This window comes from Chionomys nivalis, chromosome 7, assembly GCF_950005125.1.
Source record: "Chionomys nivalis chromosome 7, mChiNiv1.1, whole genome shotgun sequence".
NCBI lineage: Eukaryota > Metazoa > Chordata > Mammalia > Rodentia > Cricetidae > Chionomys > Chionomys nivalis.
This window is the reverse complement of record NC_080092.1, coordinates 53,804,617-53,819,486: the sequence shown is the minus strand read 5'-3', so window position 1 is coordinate 53,819,486 and position 14,870 is coordinate 53,804,617. Positions and strand designations below refer to the sequence as shown.

The window sequence follows — 14,870 nt, the reverse complement described above, 5'->3', positions numbered from 1 at the left end:
ATGAATGGACACCGGAAGGTCCTGGAGCCATTGCTGAATTCAAATTCCCATCATGCCCAGAAGAAAAGACTTGCAGAAGCTGTGGGCAGAGTGTGGGGAACCACGAAGTACTGACTTAGGAGGTAGTCCTACCTTGGATGGATTGCTTCTTTCCTAGTTTCCTCGCCACAGGGATAGAAATGATAACCACAGGTCTGATGGACATGGTGGCTCATAGCTTTAATCCAGCACTTGGGAGGCAGAAACAGGCAGACCTCTGTGAGTTTGAGGCCAGCCTGGTTTACATAGTACCAGGACAGCCACAACCACACCTCAATACCTCTGCTTCTGCCACAAACAAACAATACCCCGCAGACCCCCTGACCTATATAGTCTTAGGATGCTGCCAGCCAGGAGTTCTCACAAAGCCCTCGTCTACTCACAACCACTGAGCCAGAAAGGACACTGTTGTTTCTGTCACCCTGCCCATGGATAGGAACCCTTATCTTATACAGGATTAACCCCAGAAACTGCCTTTAAGTTTGGAGCATCATAGTAGAATAAATGGCTTGCTTGGTGGCAAACAAGTTTTTCCCTCTGCTCTAAATATGAAGGACTTAAAGTCCACCCTCTTTCCCTGCTCTAGAATTCAACCAGGGGTGGGGGAAAAGGGCAATGAACCAAAGACCAAAACTTGCCTCCCTGGGCAGGGCTATGAAAGGGTGGGAAACGCAGTATGATAGAGTGCAAAGCCATGGTTGAATCTTCTTACAGGTCCGTAGCTCCTCAACGTCCACAGCAGACACTGCCCTTTAGCTAGCACCGTCCCGCAGTTCTAGGGATCATCGTGGGAGTCCCAGTCTAGCCCCATGGAGCTTCTGGGTCTGTACTTGTCTGCTAATCACCTGTTATCCCTGGCCAGTGAAATTCCCTTTGACTGACTTTTTGGGCCCGAATTCAGCCAGCAGGAAAGAGGCAGCAGGCAACTCTCCGAATGAAATCTGTTTTCCGAACCTTCCCGTCATAGCCATTCATACTTAACACAGTGAAGCATAATTTAGTCACTTCACAGAACTGAAAAGACACCTTGAAGGCGCCAAGAAACACCAGCTTGGGAATTAACTTTGCTCACTGAGACAGTGAAGAGTGTGTGTGTGTGTGTCCATGCGCGTGCGCCTCGTGCTTTGTCATCCATTGGCTATGCCATGACTCACTGTGGCCGACACCTTCACAAGATGTTCCTGTTGTGGACGTGGGCTCTGGAGCAGCCTGCAATAGCGTGGAAGCTCCCAGCCTAGATGATGATTTCAGAGCCTTGGATAAGTACCAACCAGACCAATGACTAGGTGTCTGTTTATGATGGGTCACTTCGGTGACCTGGAATCACAGACAGAAACCTCTAGATTTCTAAGGGTCTGAATTAATTCTTACTCATTCTCTCTCTCCCTCACTCTCTCTTTCTCTGCTTTTCTCTCTCATTTGAACCAAGAGGTTAGCACATACTAAAAAGAATATGATATGCTGGGTTTTAATTTCTTTCTTTTTAAATATTTATTTATTCAGAGACCTGTTGGCCTGGACTCAATGGTCTGGAACCCTGGGGTTGGACTTAAACTCACAGAGATCCACCTGCCTCTGCCTCCCAAATGATGGAATTATAAGAGTACATGGACAGTACAGATTTTGATTTTAATTAAAAACTCAAAGAGATGAATGGGAGAGTTTCAGGGGAGCTTGTCAGACCCAGTCCCATCTGGGTCAGAGTGGTGAGGGTGTTCTGTACACAGAAGCTCTCAGTTATCCTCCAGAGTGGACAAAACCCCCACTCCCAACCCAGTCTCTAGGTTGTCTGACTGTCACCTTGCCACCTTCCCCCAGTTAGAAACAGAGACCCAGAAAGACAGTAGAGGTCTTGTCCAGAATTAAGCCATACAGCAGAGCAGATTTGGGCTAGGATCCAGCCTTCCAACTTCCACTAAGGGCTTTGGAGAGATGGTACCCTCGGGTAGGAGGCTTTTCCTGCTCCATCTCTTCTCCTCCCCCTGGTATGTTAAACTCAGGATCCCGAATGCTGGGGTTACAGGTGTGGGGCACCATGCCTGGCTTTGGGGAGGCTCTCCTGATTTTCTAATCCGAGTCCTGGCTCTCACGAGCTTCACTTTGGGGGTAGGGATACGGTCAGGGTGCACACACAAGAGTGGGTCCAGGGTAGGTCGTGGCCTGAAGATGCTTCACTGGAGAGGAGAGCAATGCACCTTTTGAGGTCTGCCTCTTGGGTCTACCAGTTATGTTTCTTAGGCAGCCCTAACTGAATCAAGGTAACTATTGAAGCGTCACAAGCTCTCCAACAGGTGCCCCTGTTTTCCACCATCTAAGACCTTTTTCTTCAAATGAAATGCGTAGTTCGTGCTGTGGGCCTCCCTCAGCCACAGCCAGGGGTCCTCTCCCACTGCACGGACAGGTGGAAGTTGAGTAGGGTCTGGGGCAACCGACTTCCCGCACCTAAATCCTGATCAGTGCCGCAGTTGCCCGCAGTCCCCTCCTGATCCCCTCCTGATCCCCGCAGGTTCCGCGGCAGCACCGCTCCTGCGTGACTTGCGCCCCCGTCAGGCGGGTGGGGCTCTGTGGCCAGGCTCCCCCGCACCCCCCGGGGCAGCACGTGCGGGGCGGGGCTGTGGCCCGAGCCCGGAGGTGATTGGGCACGAGCCTGGTGGGCGGGGCCGGCCGCAGCTGTCAGAGCTGCCGCGGCCGCGCGTCTGACTGAACAGTAGCAGCGCCGCAGCCGGGGCTGGAGCCCGAGCGCAGAAGCCGACGGGCCGGGCCGGGATGGTGCAGCGGCGGCTCCGCGGCGCGTGCACGCACTGAGCGGGCCCGGGCTGGGCCTCGCTTCCCCCGCGCCCCCCGCGCCCCCCGCCGCCCCGGCCCCGGCCGGCATGATGTGCCTGGAATGCGCCTCGGCGGCGGCGGGCGGCGCGGAGGAGGAGGAGGCGGACGCCGAGCGGAGGCGCCGGCGCCGGGGGGCGCAGCCAGGGACTGGCAGTAGCGCTTGCTGCGGGGCGCGGGGCGCGGGGGGCGCTGGAGTCGTGTCCGCCGACGAAGAGGTGCAGACGTTGTCCGGCAGCGTGAGACGGGTCCCGTCCGGACTCCCCAGCATCCCCAGCACCCCGGGCTGCGCAGCCGCTGCCAAGGGCCCCGGTGCGCCGCAGCCCAAACCTGCCAGCCTGGGCCGAGGGCGGGGGGCAGCCGCTGCCATCCTGAGCTTGGGTAACGTGCTCAACTATCTGGACAGGTACACCGTGGCAGGTGAGCAAGTGCCCCATCCAGCCAGAGGACTAGGGCCTCTCCACCCCAGATGCCCTAGGGAGCTTTTGATTGCCAGCCTCCTAGATCCAAGCCCTCTGGAGAGTCCCTAAGGACCCTATCTATGTTCAAAAGATGCTCTCGTGCTCCACGGGTCCAATCTAGTGCACCCCATGCTCCCCGTGCCAGGGGTTGGAGGAGTTCCCACCCCTGGAGCAGCCAGTGAGTCCTCACCGGCCCTTGACGGCCCATCCGTTGTCCTCCCGTAGTCTCCTCTGGGTCCCTCTTGCCTTCTCGCCTGTGTGCCCCCTCCCTCCGCAGCCTTAGGTTCCCGGGCCTCTCCTCCTCTTCCCCTAGCTCAGGCCGTCTGTGCGTGCACCGCCCGTCTGTTCCTGCCTTCCTCGGCCGCCGCCACCCCCACCCCCCGGCATGCGTGCGGCCAGTGTGTGCGCCCCTTGCGGGTGTGCGCCAGGCAGTCCGAGTGTGTGCGCGCGTGGCGGCGCAGATATGAGTGTGTGTGTGAGCTTGTAAGCGCGTGGCTGACAAAGGCTTGGGCCTGCGGGGAGCCGAGGGAGGGGCGGGGCGGGTCCGTGCCGCCTGGGGACCCAGGATGCGGTTTGCAGCTGGCTCTGGCTGAAGGCCTGGAGACGCCTTCTTCTGCTCCATGGCGCTTGAGGCCTGAGGCAGGGCATAAGCCTGGGGGAGCGCATGGGGTGGGGGGGTCTAAAGAGATGCCTTATGTTCCTTGCGCGTCTCTGGGAATCAACCCCACATTTGGGACTGAAGTGGATACAACTGGGTTTTATCCTGAAAGTGCTTGGTGTGTGACCTTGGGCCAGTTTCAGCTTGTGTTTAGGTCTGTTTCCGTTTGTGAATTGATTGATCCTGGGCTTAGGATGGATGTGGTTCTGGGATTCTATTCTGTTGGCTTCTCTCCCTGTCTTCTTAGGGATCAAGAGGTAGGGACTTGTCCTAGAGCTGGCCCTGCTTGAGGATAAGGCAGCCTCGAAAAGAAAAGAATCTGACCAGGTTGGTCTCGGGGCTCCCTGTGGAGGAGACTGCTTCTGGGAATCTAACATTCTAGCCTAGAATCTAATGAGAGTGGGGGAAGAGGGAACGGGAGGAAAGAGAGGATGAATTGGGTATTTTGCAAGATACTAAAGAGCACTTAGGTATGATCTGGAAAAGAGAGCCCTGGCATAAACTACATGTCACCTGGGTACCTGGGTGCTCTTCTTCCGGCCTCAGTCTTCTGTGTTGAAAAGCTTTGTGTAAAGTGGAAGAAAAGAACTCTAACCAGAGAGCGGAAACTGCTCTTCCTCCACTCTTGCTTGTACACACACTCACCCTTGGCTCTCTGTCCCTCCACGAGGGTGAACTTGAAGTAGATGCCAGTGGCATCAATTTTTGGGTCAGGTTGTCCCAAGAAACTGTTCCCTTGCTCTGGTGAGCAAGAGCACGACATACCCTCAAGTGTGTCAACCTACCATGCATGCGACGTGCCTGCCTGGGACTCAAGATCTTAGGTGCCACCATGTGAAGACAAGTCAGAGAACATTGGGTGCCTTCACTTTGCAAAACAGGCTCTGCCCAGCTAGGGGAACCCAGACCCATAGACAGGCCTGTCCAAGATGGCCCAGGGGATGATCAGCAAAGTAGGTGTTAGACCGGCTCAGCCTGGTCTGGACAGAGAGGTCACTTCACTCTCTCTTAGGTAGGAAACACTGGTGTGGCTTTTAGTGTTGTCAAGCTTTCCAACTTATTGTACAAGCTTTCCAACTTATTGTATTCTGTCCCGAGACCACCCCTTCTGAGGTTTCGAGAGGAACATGGCCGGGGCAGAGAGGGAAGATAGGATCAGGGAATTGGTGGTGGGGATTATCTACCTCCACCAATACTTGGGTCAGAGTGTGAGAAGGAGATAGCAGATTTCTGGTGAACTGATTAGGGGGGCAGAACGACAGGAAAGGCCTGAAAAGCTCTAGACACACACCCGCCTGAGCTGTGCATCCCTCAGTGTCCTGCCTAGGGTGTGAGCCTGTGCACTACCCCCACCCCACCCCAACACAGTATACATCATTTCCTCTCCGGATAAGCCTGCCTCCCTGTCTTTATAATGGCCTTCCCTCCCCCTGTCCCCGGGTTCAGTTTTTAGGATTATTTACAATCTCTATGGCGACTACTGTGGCTTTCAGGGTCTTGTGCCAGAACCTGAGTCCACCTGTTGCCTACTGGCCCTGCTGGGATGGAGGCAGACATACAGGCACTCTGCTGTGTGGGCACTTTTGATGTTTGTGCCCACTTGGCCCCTAAGAACCTCACAGTCTGGCCCCAGCAACCTCATCAAAGCATGGGGAGTTCCTGCTTCTCTTTATATCTCTCCTGTACAGTTCTGTTTTCTCATCGCAATAGCCAGTTCTGCCCAGAGGAGTATAATGCCAGCTAAACAGGAATGCCAAAATGTCTGGTCTTCAGACAAAAACGAAACAGGTGCAATTAGTGTATTTTATTTGCATGTTTGCACATGTGGGTACATGTTCCTGTGGCTGCATATATGAATGTGGGTGAGTGTGAAAGAAATCAGCCTCAGGTGTGGGTCCTCAGCAGCTGTCCCCCTCTGTTTCTTGAGGCAGGGTCTCTCATTGGCCTGGAGCTTGCTGCTTAGGCTAGTCTGCCTAGCTAGTAGGCTCTATGGAGTCACCTGTCTCTTCCTCCCCAGTGCTGTGATTACAAGCACATACAAGCACAATTGCCTGCTGTTGAGCGCGGTTTTCTAAAAACTGTTTATTTTATGTGAGTGGGTGTAGAGGTCAGAGGACAACTAACAGGAATTGTTGTCTCCTTCCACCATGCATTCTGGGAATTGGACTCAGGTCATCGGTCTTGACAGCAAAAGCTCTTATTCTCTAGTGATCTCAGTGGCCTGAGACCTGGCTCCTCGCCCACCCACACCCCCACACCATGGGTTCTAAGGACAGGTCCTTGTGCTTCAAGTCTTCATGAATCAAGCTATATCCCCAGCCCTAACTGATAACTTTTGTCCAGCAGATTTGTTATGTTATCCTGGGATATTTTGCATTTCTTTTCATAGTGTCTTCCAAATCGTCGGACGATTTGGATTTACCGCCATAGCCTGGGTCACAGGAGGAGACAGTGCAGGGTTAGAGTTTTTGCCACCAGAGTTTGTATCCAGCTGTATCAGTTTGCCAGCTTGCTAGTTGTGTGACCTTGCAGCCATGTTCGGAGCCTTCTGTGGGCCAAGCACTCCCTCCACCTCGGGTGGTATGGAGTGAATGAGAATGTACCCACAGCACCTGGGTGGAGACTTCACAAAATGTCAGCTGTCTGCACTTCCATGCAGAGGCCCAAGCTGTGCCCCTGACCAGTATGTCCTTCCTCGTTCTCTTTGTGGATGACAGTCCCATTCCGCTGTCCTTTGGGATACCTTTGTGAGAGCCCCTCCCTTTTGCACCAGGGTTGCTCTCCGTCCTGGGAACTCCAGTGGTTCCCTTCTGCCTCTGTGCTGGCGTTCTCAGCGCCACCCAGTGATCCAGGTAATTATGGGCTCTCCTCCCCATGGGAACCCCCTGAGGGCAGCCAACCTAAGACTTGGGAAGGAGGGCTGCCCCCCCGCCCCACCCCCACCCCGTTCTCTGCTCCTACAGTACTGCTTCCCTTGGATAACACTGAGCCCAGCACCTGGTCTAAATCCTTCCCTCCACCTTCTTGTGCAGATAGGGAAAAGGAGAACAGAGGTACCTGTGGCTTCCAGGCCAGGAAGAAAGTTCCCTTCTGGCTCTGTGTCCTGGAGCTAGACTGACCTCTACCCCTCTGCTCATCTTCCAAGGATGGTCATAGTTGGCTCCTGGAAGCAGGCCCAACCAAAGAGGGTTGGCCTGGGCTCTAATTGTGGTTGATGAGTGACTGTTTGATAGCCAGCATCCTTCCCCAGCTTCCTGGAGCACCTGTGTCCTTCCCAAGACCTATTTTCTGTCCCTTTGATCTGGCCTGTGGCACTCTCCCCAACCTGGAGTTGGTCGTCGTTGTAGGAGCTGGTGAGGAGAAACAGAGCCTTGCCCTGGGGGAGTCATTTTCTGCCAAAGAAGCCGAGACCAGTATCCATGGCAACCACTCACTAACACAAGCCCAGAAGGAGTGATGAGCACAGGGACCCCGCCAGGAACACAAGCCTGGCAGGCATGGGACTTCCCTTGAGCCTCACGGCTGGGTCCTGAGTTGTGGCGCCAGGCTGGGGCTAGCTCTCCTTCAAGTTCTTTGTTCCTCTGTCTAGTCGAGTCTGTTTAGGGCAGTTATATAGGGAAACTGAAGCCCAGGGTATCAAAGCCACACTTCAGAGTCTTGTGGCTCTGTGACTGCCACTCTGGATAGAGATGTTCACCCTAAGGATGAACACCACCTTGGGTAGCCCTGTCCTGGTAGTTCACCAAAACATGTCTTCACTGTGGGCAAATCTCCACTAGTGCTCTGGGTGTGGTGACCAGAGCACCCTTCTGGCAGCCATGCCCAGGTGAGCTTCAGAGTCCTGGAATAACAGGTGACTCAAGGCCAGCTGTCCAGCCCCATGCCCCTGCATCCTCCTCAAGGCTCTTCCTGTTGCTCCTACCAGCACCTCTCCCATTGACCTCTCAGAGTTCAGCACCTCTCAGAGGAAGTACCCAGGGCCCCTTAGAGCCCTGACTAGGCCTCAGTGTCTTGTTGTGTAGTTGGGGCAAAAAGGTTGCAGGGGCTGTGGGTAGCACTCTGATCTGCGATGGAGGCTACTGGGGACAGATGGAGCAGTTTGGAGAGGGGAGGCCCTCATCCCTTCCCCAGATCCTTCAGCAAGAGGAAGTGGTTTTTGTTTCTCTCTGGGCATGGGGTCTGAAATCTCAAGGATAGACAGAGATAAGAACAAAGGAGGCTAACTGAATACTGGCCTCTTCCCCGGGCTCTGAGTAGCTCCTGGGCTAAATGTCCTGCTATTTATTGGCTTTGTTAGACTTCACCATCTTTGCTGTGTGATTCAAGGTGTCTCTTATTCCAGAATCTATATCGAATGATTTTGTCTTTCTTGCTGTGTCACTCCAAGGGTGTTGTGGGCCCTTGGTCTCAATGCTTGTCTGCTGGTCCTGGCTCTCCCTGGACCTCCCTCTCCCAAGACCTTCAGTCATGGTCCAGGAGCTGCAGTCACTGGCCTCTCTTTCTCCGTGGGTCTTGTCAGTGTCTGCCTTTGTTCCAGAAAGTCTTCCTGTTCTCTGGTAGGAGCCAGGTGTCTGATACTTTTTATTTTATTTTTAAAATTTTTAGATATAGTTACTTATGAGGTTTTTTTTGTGCACATCACATGCATGCCTCAGACCCTGGTGGGTAAGAAGTGGGGATCAGATCTCCTGGAGCTGGAGTTAGAGATGCTTATGATCATGATGTGGGTACTGGGAACTGAATCCCGGTCCTCTGCAATACAAGGGCAGCATGTGCTCTCAACCACTGAGCAGTCTCTCCAGCAACCCCTCCCTCCTTTTTGACACAGAATCTTATGCAGCCCAGGCTGGCATTAAACCTGCTTTATACCTGAGAATGACTTTGAACTCCCGATCCTTTTGCCTCTACCTCCTAAGTACTGGGATTATAGGTATGTACCCCTATCCTTGGTTTATGTGGTCCTAGGGATCAAACCCAGAACTTCAGCATGCTAGGCAAGCACTCTGCCAACTCAGCTACATTCTCAGCCCAGCTCTGGGTTTTATTTATTTAATTTAACATTGTACATTTATTTATCTTGTGTGCACATGTGCCATAGCATGCTTGTGGAAGTCAGAGGACAACTAGTGGGAATTCTTTCCTTCCACAATGTGGACGCCAGGGCTTGAATCCAAGTTGTCAGGCTTGATGTCAGCACCTTTACCGGCTGAGCCATAGCTCGTAGTTTAAAACTGCCTTTTTATGTTTCCATCATGGCACATGTCTCCTCAGCAAGGTCCCTATCTCCTAACCTCAAGGAGCTGACATATCTGTGATCCCAGCATGCATAGGAGGCTAGCACAGGCTTGGGTAGCAGTTAGATGATCCAATTCTGCCAACCCCAAAACTTTGGGGTGGGTAGGGCACTGGTTAGCTGGACGGGTGGAAGATCTGGCCCATGTGCTTGGACCTCTATGGCCATGGCTTGTTGGTGGGTTTTGCCCTTTTATCCTGTCAGGGTGTACAATGAGCCTCTGGGTTGGTATTTCCTGGAAGGAAATGAGAGGAAGTGGGGCAAGTCTGTCCTTGCCAGTCTTCAGCCTGGACAATGGGGATCACCTCACCCAGGTGGAGCCACTTTGGGGCGTTCAGGAGGACATTCGAGAGGGTTTTCCTTTTCTCATCTGTGGATAAGGTTGGCCCTGACCCTGCAGTGAGATCCTGTGAAGCTGGTCTGCTCAAAATCCGGTTCTCTCCTGTTGGCTAGGATGGGATGAGGAGGCAAAGATATACTGCCTGAGCTGGGGGTACAGAGGACACAGTCCTGCTCGCCTACCTCCCCTCTGTTCTCAACTCAGCAACAGACCTTGGTCAAATCTCTGCACCCAGCTGTGGTCTCTGTGTTGCTGTTGAGTGAGACTCCCAGGCAAGGATCGGGTTTGGCTGAATGGGCAGGGGCAAGGGGATGTCAAGCACGTGAGGAAACTGGTATGGATGTCGAGGAGGAGACTTGGGTTGACAATACTGTTATGCCCAGATCACAGAGTCCCCCCAAAACCAACTGGAAGACTGGGTCCTGTATATAAAAGCAAAGAGTCTTCATTCTTACACAAGTTTGCAAACTCGGATTCCCCATGTGTCCAACATATTGGCCTGATCAGAGAGCCCCAAGCTCAGTTGGGTAGGATTTTTATAATAGAAGAGGTTGGGGTGAGGGATTTCTAAGGTTCAGGACCCCTGATTGGTGAACATTTGTCTAGGGGTGTCTTGGTGAAAAGCAATGGGTGTGTGCGTGCTAACAGGTGATCTATCTACAATGGTTAGGAATTTCCTTTGGAGGGTCTGTTCCTGAATGGTGCCTGGGTGGTCTCAGTTTGTGGTCTTTCTTGGAACCAGGTATTGCCTGAGGGTAAATTGCTGAGACTTGGGCCTCTATTGAGCTTGTCGTGGCTGAGTCCTACAAATACAAGCCAAGGAAAAATCCCGGAGGTTGGAAGTCAGCTCAGCCCAACTCCTGCTTGGTCCCTGGTTGTTGTCCCATGTACCTCTGCGATATGGAGGCAGGAGTCCCCCAGGCTCTGTGGCTACTGGTGCAGGACACGAAGGTTGAGGGTGTGTGGGCTTGAGCCAAGGCCTCTTATCTCTTCCCTTCTTTCTCTGCCCCACGCCATGGCCTCCTATCACCTCTGATGGTCATACTGCCACACCTTGAGGGTCAAGATAAGACTGTGGCCACCTTGTCCCTGGGCCCTAGTGATCTGGGGAGTTGCTGGGCCAGATCAGGACTGTGTGGCTAAACTGGAAAGGAGTGGCTGTGCAGTGCCCCAAAATTGCTAAGGCTAAGTCTGGTTCCAGGAAAGGCAGCCCCAAATGATAGAGTAGAACCACAGGCCAGTGACTGGTCCCACCCACCCTGGCAGGAGTTTGCTGAGGAGGGGCATCTTCAGGGCTGTTGGAGGTCTGTGGCAGGTCTCTTGAGAAGGAAGAGGTTTTCTCGGGGGGGGGGGGTTGCGGGGGGCAAGACTCCAGGCTGGGACTCCTTACCAACATGGTCCCAGCCAAAAAAATCACCCTAGACTGTCCGGATATTAACGACCTAGCTTTGCAGAATAGTGTCGGAGATGCAGGCTCCCATATGTGAGTCTAGAACATACCCAGTGAAGATGTGGTGGGATGTTAGGCCACTTTTTAAACCAGCAACCGAGGCTCTGAGAAGGGGGCAGAGGAGTTGGTCAGCTTGCTCCTGAAGGACAGGCGGGGCTTGGTCTAAGAGAGTGTGTGCCTGGGCTGGGTCCTCAGACTGTGGCTTCCTGGCCGTAGCCACCCAGATCCAGGCTCTTGAGCCCCTGTAATTACCAGGGTAGAAGCTGCCAAGCGTTGGATGGGAAATACTCCCACAGGGAACCAATGCCGAGGCCTCCACGCAGGGACCAGGTTTCTGAGAGGGGCTGGTGGGAGGCAATATGGGGTATCCCTTCAGATCCCCAGGACCTGCTTTTCCAGGTATCCGCCTCATTTCAGAGAAAAGAAACCGAAAGGACAGTTGTCTAGGCTGGGCCTGCATTCTGCCCCACCAGTCACTGAGCAGGGATGACCATGTGATATGTCTGGAGTACCTACCACGTGCTAGACTCTGTTCTAAACATTCCAAATGGATTAACATGCTCAAGCCTCCTAACAATCACGGGAAGCAAAATCAAGTCAGAAAGATGCAGACTACCTCAGAGAGGTTAAGTAGCTTGCCTACAGCCACACAGCAGGGAACGTAGAAAAGCTAGGATTTAAACCAGATGGTCTGGCCCTGCTTCTGAGAATTCAGCTAGGCTGACTGCTGCTTCAGGAAAGGCTAAGGCAGGCGAATGTGGCTTGGGGGACAGGTTTGAGTGCCACACGGACTGTTCTCGATAACTAAGCAGGAAGAGTCCTCAAGGTCACTCTGTCTTGGCCTTGTATCTCAGGCTGCACAAGGCAGGGCGCCCAAGGGCAGTGCAGCCTTTTTCTTTTCCTTCTTGGGGGACGAGGATGCTTGTAGAGCTGACTGGGCTTAAAGGGGTATACCACCATACCCAGCAATGTGTCCTTTTCTTACATTTGGCCTTTTGAGGACTCTGGAATCAACAGGATGGGATTGGCTGGAGGAGACTTGGCATCCTGGGTCAGGGGCTAGTCTTTTGGGGCTACTGACCATGATGGGGACTCACCAGGAACCTCTCTGTGACAGATAGAATATGAGTAGGGCCAGAGGGTGTCCAGCTCTAGGGTCCCCTGAGGGTCACAAGAGTCTCAGAGGTGGAAAGGATATTCTGGTGGCTGTGACCTTGGATCTGAACTTTGGAGGATAAAGTGGATCTTAACAGGTAGCACTGGACATCCCTGGAAGGGCACAGGGGTGGTACTGGCTGTGAATGGACAGTCATGGGGACTTCTGATTTGCCTGGCCAGTGGCTTCTGGTCAGTGTGCTTATAGATTCTTGATCCTGGGAAGTCAGCCTGGAGCTTGTGTGTGCTAGGCAAGTGCTTTTTCACTGAACTACAGCCTCAACCCTCTTTTATTAATTAATTAATTAATTTTACAATGTCTCTCCCTGACTGTCCTAGAACTTGATCTGTAGACCAGGCTAACCTCAAACTCATAGAGATCCACCTGCCTCTGCTTCTAGAGTGCTGAGATTAAAGGTGTGTACCATCATACCTGGCTCTCTTTTTACTTTTATTGTAAGACACTAAGTTTCTGGTAAACTTTTAATCTTCCTGTCCCAGCCTCCCAAGTAAGTGGACTTACATGTATATACCACCAGGCCTGGTGAGGAAGGCCATATTGTAAAGCAGGCACCCTCTCCAGGAGTGACTGAAAATCTTGGGCAGGTTCAGACCAGCCTAGTTCCTCCATTCTGTCCATTTATTCAGGAAAGAAATGGGGGTCCAGGGAAGTGAGTGGTCACAACTAGAACTTGAGTCTCTGTGTGTGTGTGTGTACATTCATGTGAGGATGTGCATGCCAAGTCAGGTCAGGTCACAGAAGTCTGGAGTGCTGGACACTGAGGCTTCCTTCAGGCAGCGATGGAGAACTACAGAAGGCTCCGGGCTCAGAGCTGGACCCAGTGTATGGCAAGCACTCTTCACCTTGCTCTTGTCTGATATAGTATCTCTGAGCTGAAGACTGAGTCAGCAGGTCTCAAGGAAGTTGTGGGTGATTGTGAGGCATGGCCAGAGTTAACACTCCCCAGGCTGCAGCAGTGCCTCTCGAGTTCAGAAGTAGCCTTGAGGGTTCTAGAGCCTCATTCCAGCACCTGGAACCTGGTCAGTGATTACTGATTGCTCGTGAGGTCTGGCTGCAGGAGCAGTGAACAGGGGCAAGCAAGGGCTAGAAGCCGGGAAGCTGCTGACGAAGGCTGGGCGGTGAAGAGTGGAGGACACTGGGGCTTGTTCATGGGACTGAGGGTGGCAAGGACTACAGGTGACTCCCACAGTAGCCTGGGTGTTAGCGGTGCTGCGTAGGGATGGAGCTAGCCCGTGAAAAGAGAGGCTGGGAAGCTAAAGGATAAGAGGAGAGTCTGGGTTAAACGGTTGTTCATCCTAAGTGAGACACAGTTTGGAGGGCAGAACTCTATTTTTGTCTTGTTTTGTTGGGAGGGTCCCACGTAGCCCAGGCTGGCCTTGAACTTGCTATGTAGCCAAGGATATCTTGAGCTTCTAATCCTCCTGCCTCTTTACCTCTTGAGTGATGGGATTCAAGGCATCATGCAGCACCACACTTAGTGTATGAGGTGTTGGAACGCAGATTCCGGTCATTGTGTGTGCCAGGCAGGCAGTCTAGCAACTGAGTCACATTCCCAAGCTGCTGCTGTGAAGGGGTGGGGTGCTGGCCAAGGGGACAGGTTAGGGTGCACCCACAACCAGGACACATGAGGCATGGGGTGCCAGATGGAGGCAGATGCCAGGAAGATGCTGAAGCTGAGGTACCAGATAGAGGCTGACAGATACAAGATCCTATAAGGAGAACAGAGCCTCCCCCAGAGTTTGTGAGGGGTGTGATATCTGTGAATGGATTTGAGAATTCAGGGGTGCTGCTATTCCAGAGTATGTATCCTTGGGGATGGAGACCCTTGTGAATGTGGATTTGGTGACCTCCTGGAGAGGCTGGCCTCTGGATGAAATAGGTGGGGACCACATTGGTGTGGGAATCCCACCTTGTCCACTCCCTGGCTGGAACTGGTGGGCCAGGGGGCCGACCAGGCTTGGCCTGAGCTGTGGGAAGCCACTCCTGGGCGTGAGGCCCATCCTGTGACCCAGCGAACCTCAGCCTCCAGGAAAGAGTAAATGTAAGACTGTGGAAAAAAAAAAAAAAAAGCGGGGGTGGGGTGTGTGTGGAGAGGATGTATGTGCCGTGCCTGCTCCCGGATGGAGCCTAGAGGAAAATGTGAGCTGCTGTGACACAAGCTTCCCATGCCAGTGGCTATCAGGGTCCTGCTCTCCTGCCACCCTGCCTCTCTCCAGGCTGGAAAGAGAGAAAATAACCTAGAAAGGCTCAGAGGGCCTGACCTCTTTAGATGCAGTCCCTGCTCTGCGAGGTTACTCTGGCCTTACACCCAGAGCTTTAGGGCCAGTGGCAGAAGGGACTCCAAAGTTCCTGTGCCCTGGCTTCTAAACTTCCCTAGAGTTCCTAGGGACCTTGGATGCCTGTCTGTGTGTAGAGAACTGGAGAGGTCAGGGAAAGCTTCCTGGAGGCAAAGGCAAATGCCAGGCTAGAAAACCACTGGATGGGGAACGACTAGCTGGAAAGTTGTCCAGGTTTTGATACAACTTCCTTCCCTGAAGGTGGGCTCTCTTAACTTTAGACCAAGGCCCTTCCTTTGGTGGGGGGCAGATAGCCACAGACTCAGGACAGGAGGGGGCATAGGGGGATGAGG

The 14,870-nt window shown here is 53.2% G+C and overlaps 1 protein-coding gene across 2 annotated transcripts in view; it reads left to right on the top strand.

Annotated features, from left to right (window-relative positions):
* Positions 1-2,754: 2,754 nt before the first annotated feature.
* Spns2 (SPNS lysolipid transporter 2, sphingosine-1-phosphate) overlaps positions 2,755-14,870 on the top strand; it is a 36,710-nt gene continuing 24,594 nt past the window's right edge. Inside the window, exon 1 of one of the 2 annotated variants that reach the window (XM_057773400.1) lies at positions 2,755-3,282. In XM_057773400.1, the coding sequence (XP_057629383.1) occupies positions 2,913-3,282 (370 nt within the window). In that variant the 5' untranslated portion in view covers positions 2,755-2,912. The remainder of the gene's footprint in view (positions 3,283-14,870) is intronic. The other variant, XR_009057357.1, reaches the window with a different exon arrangement.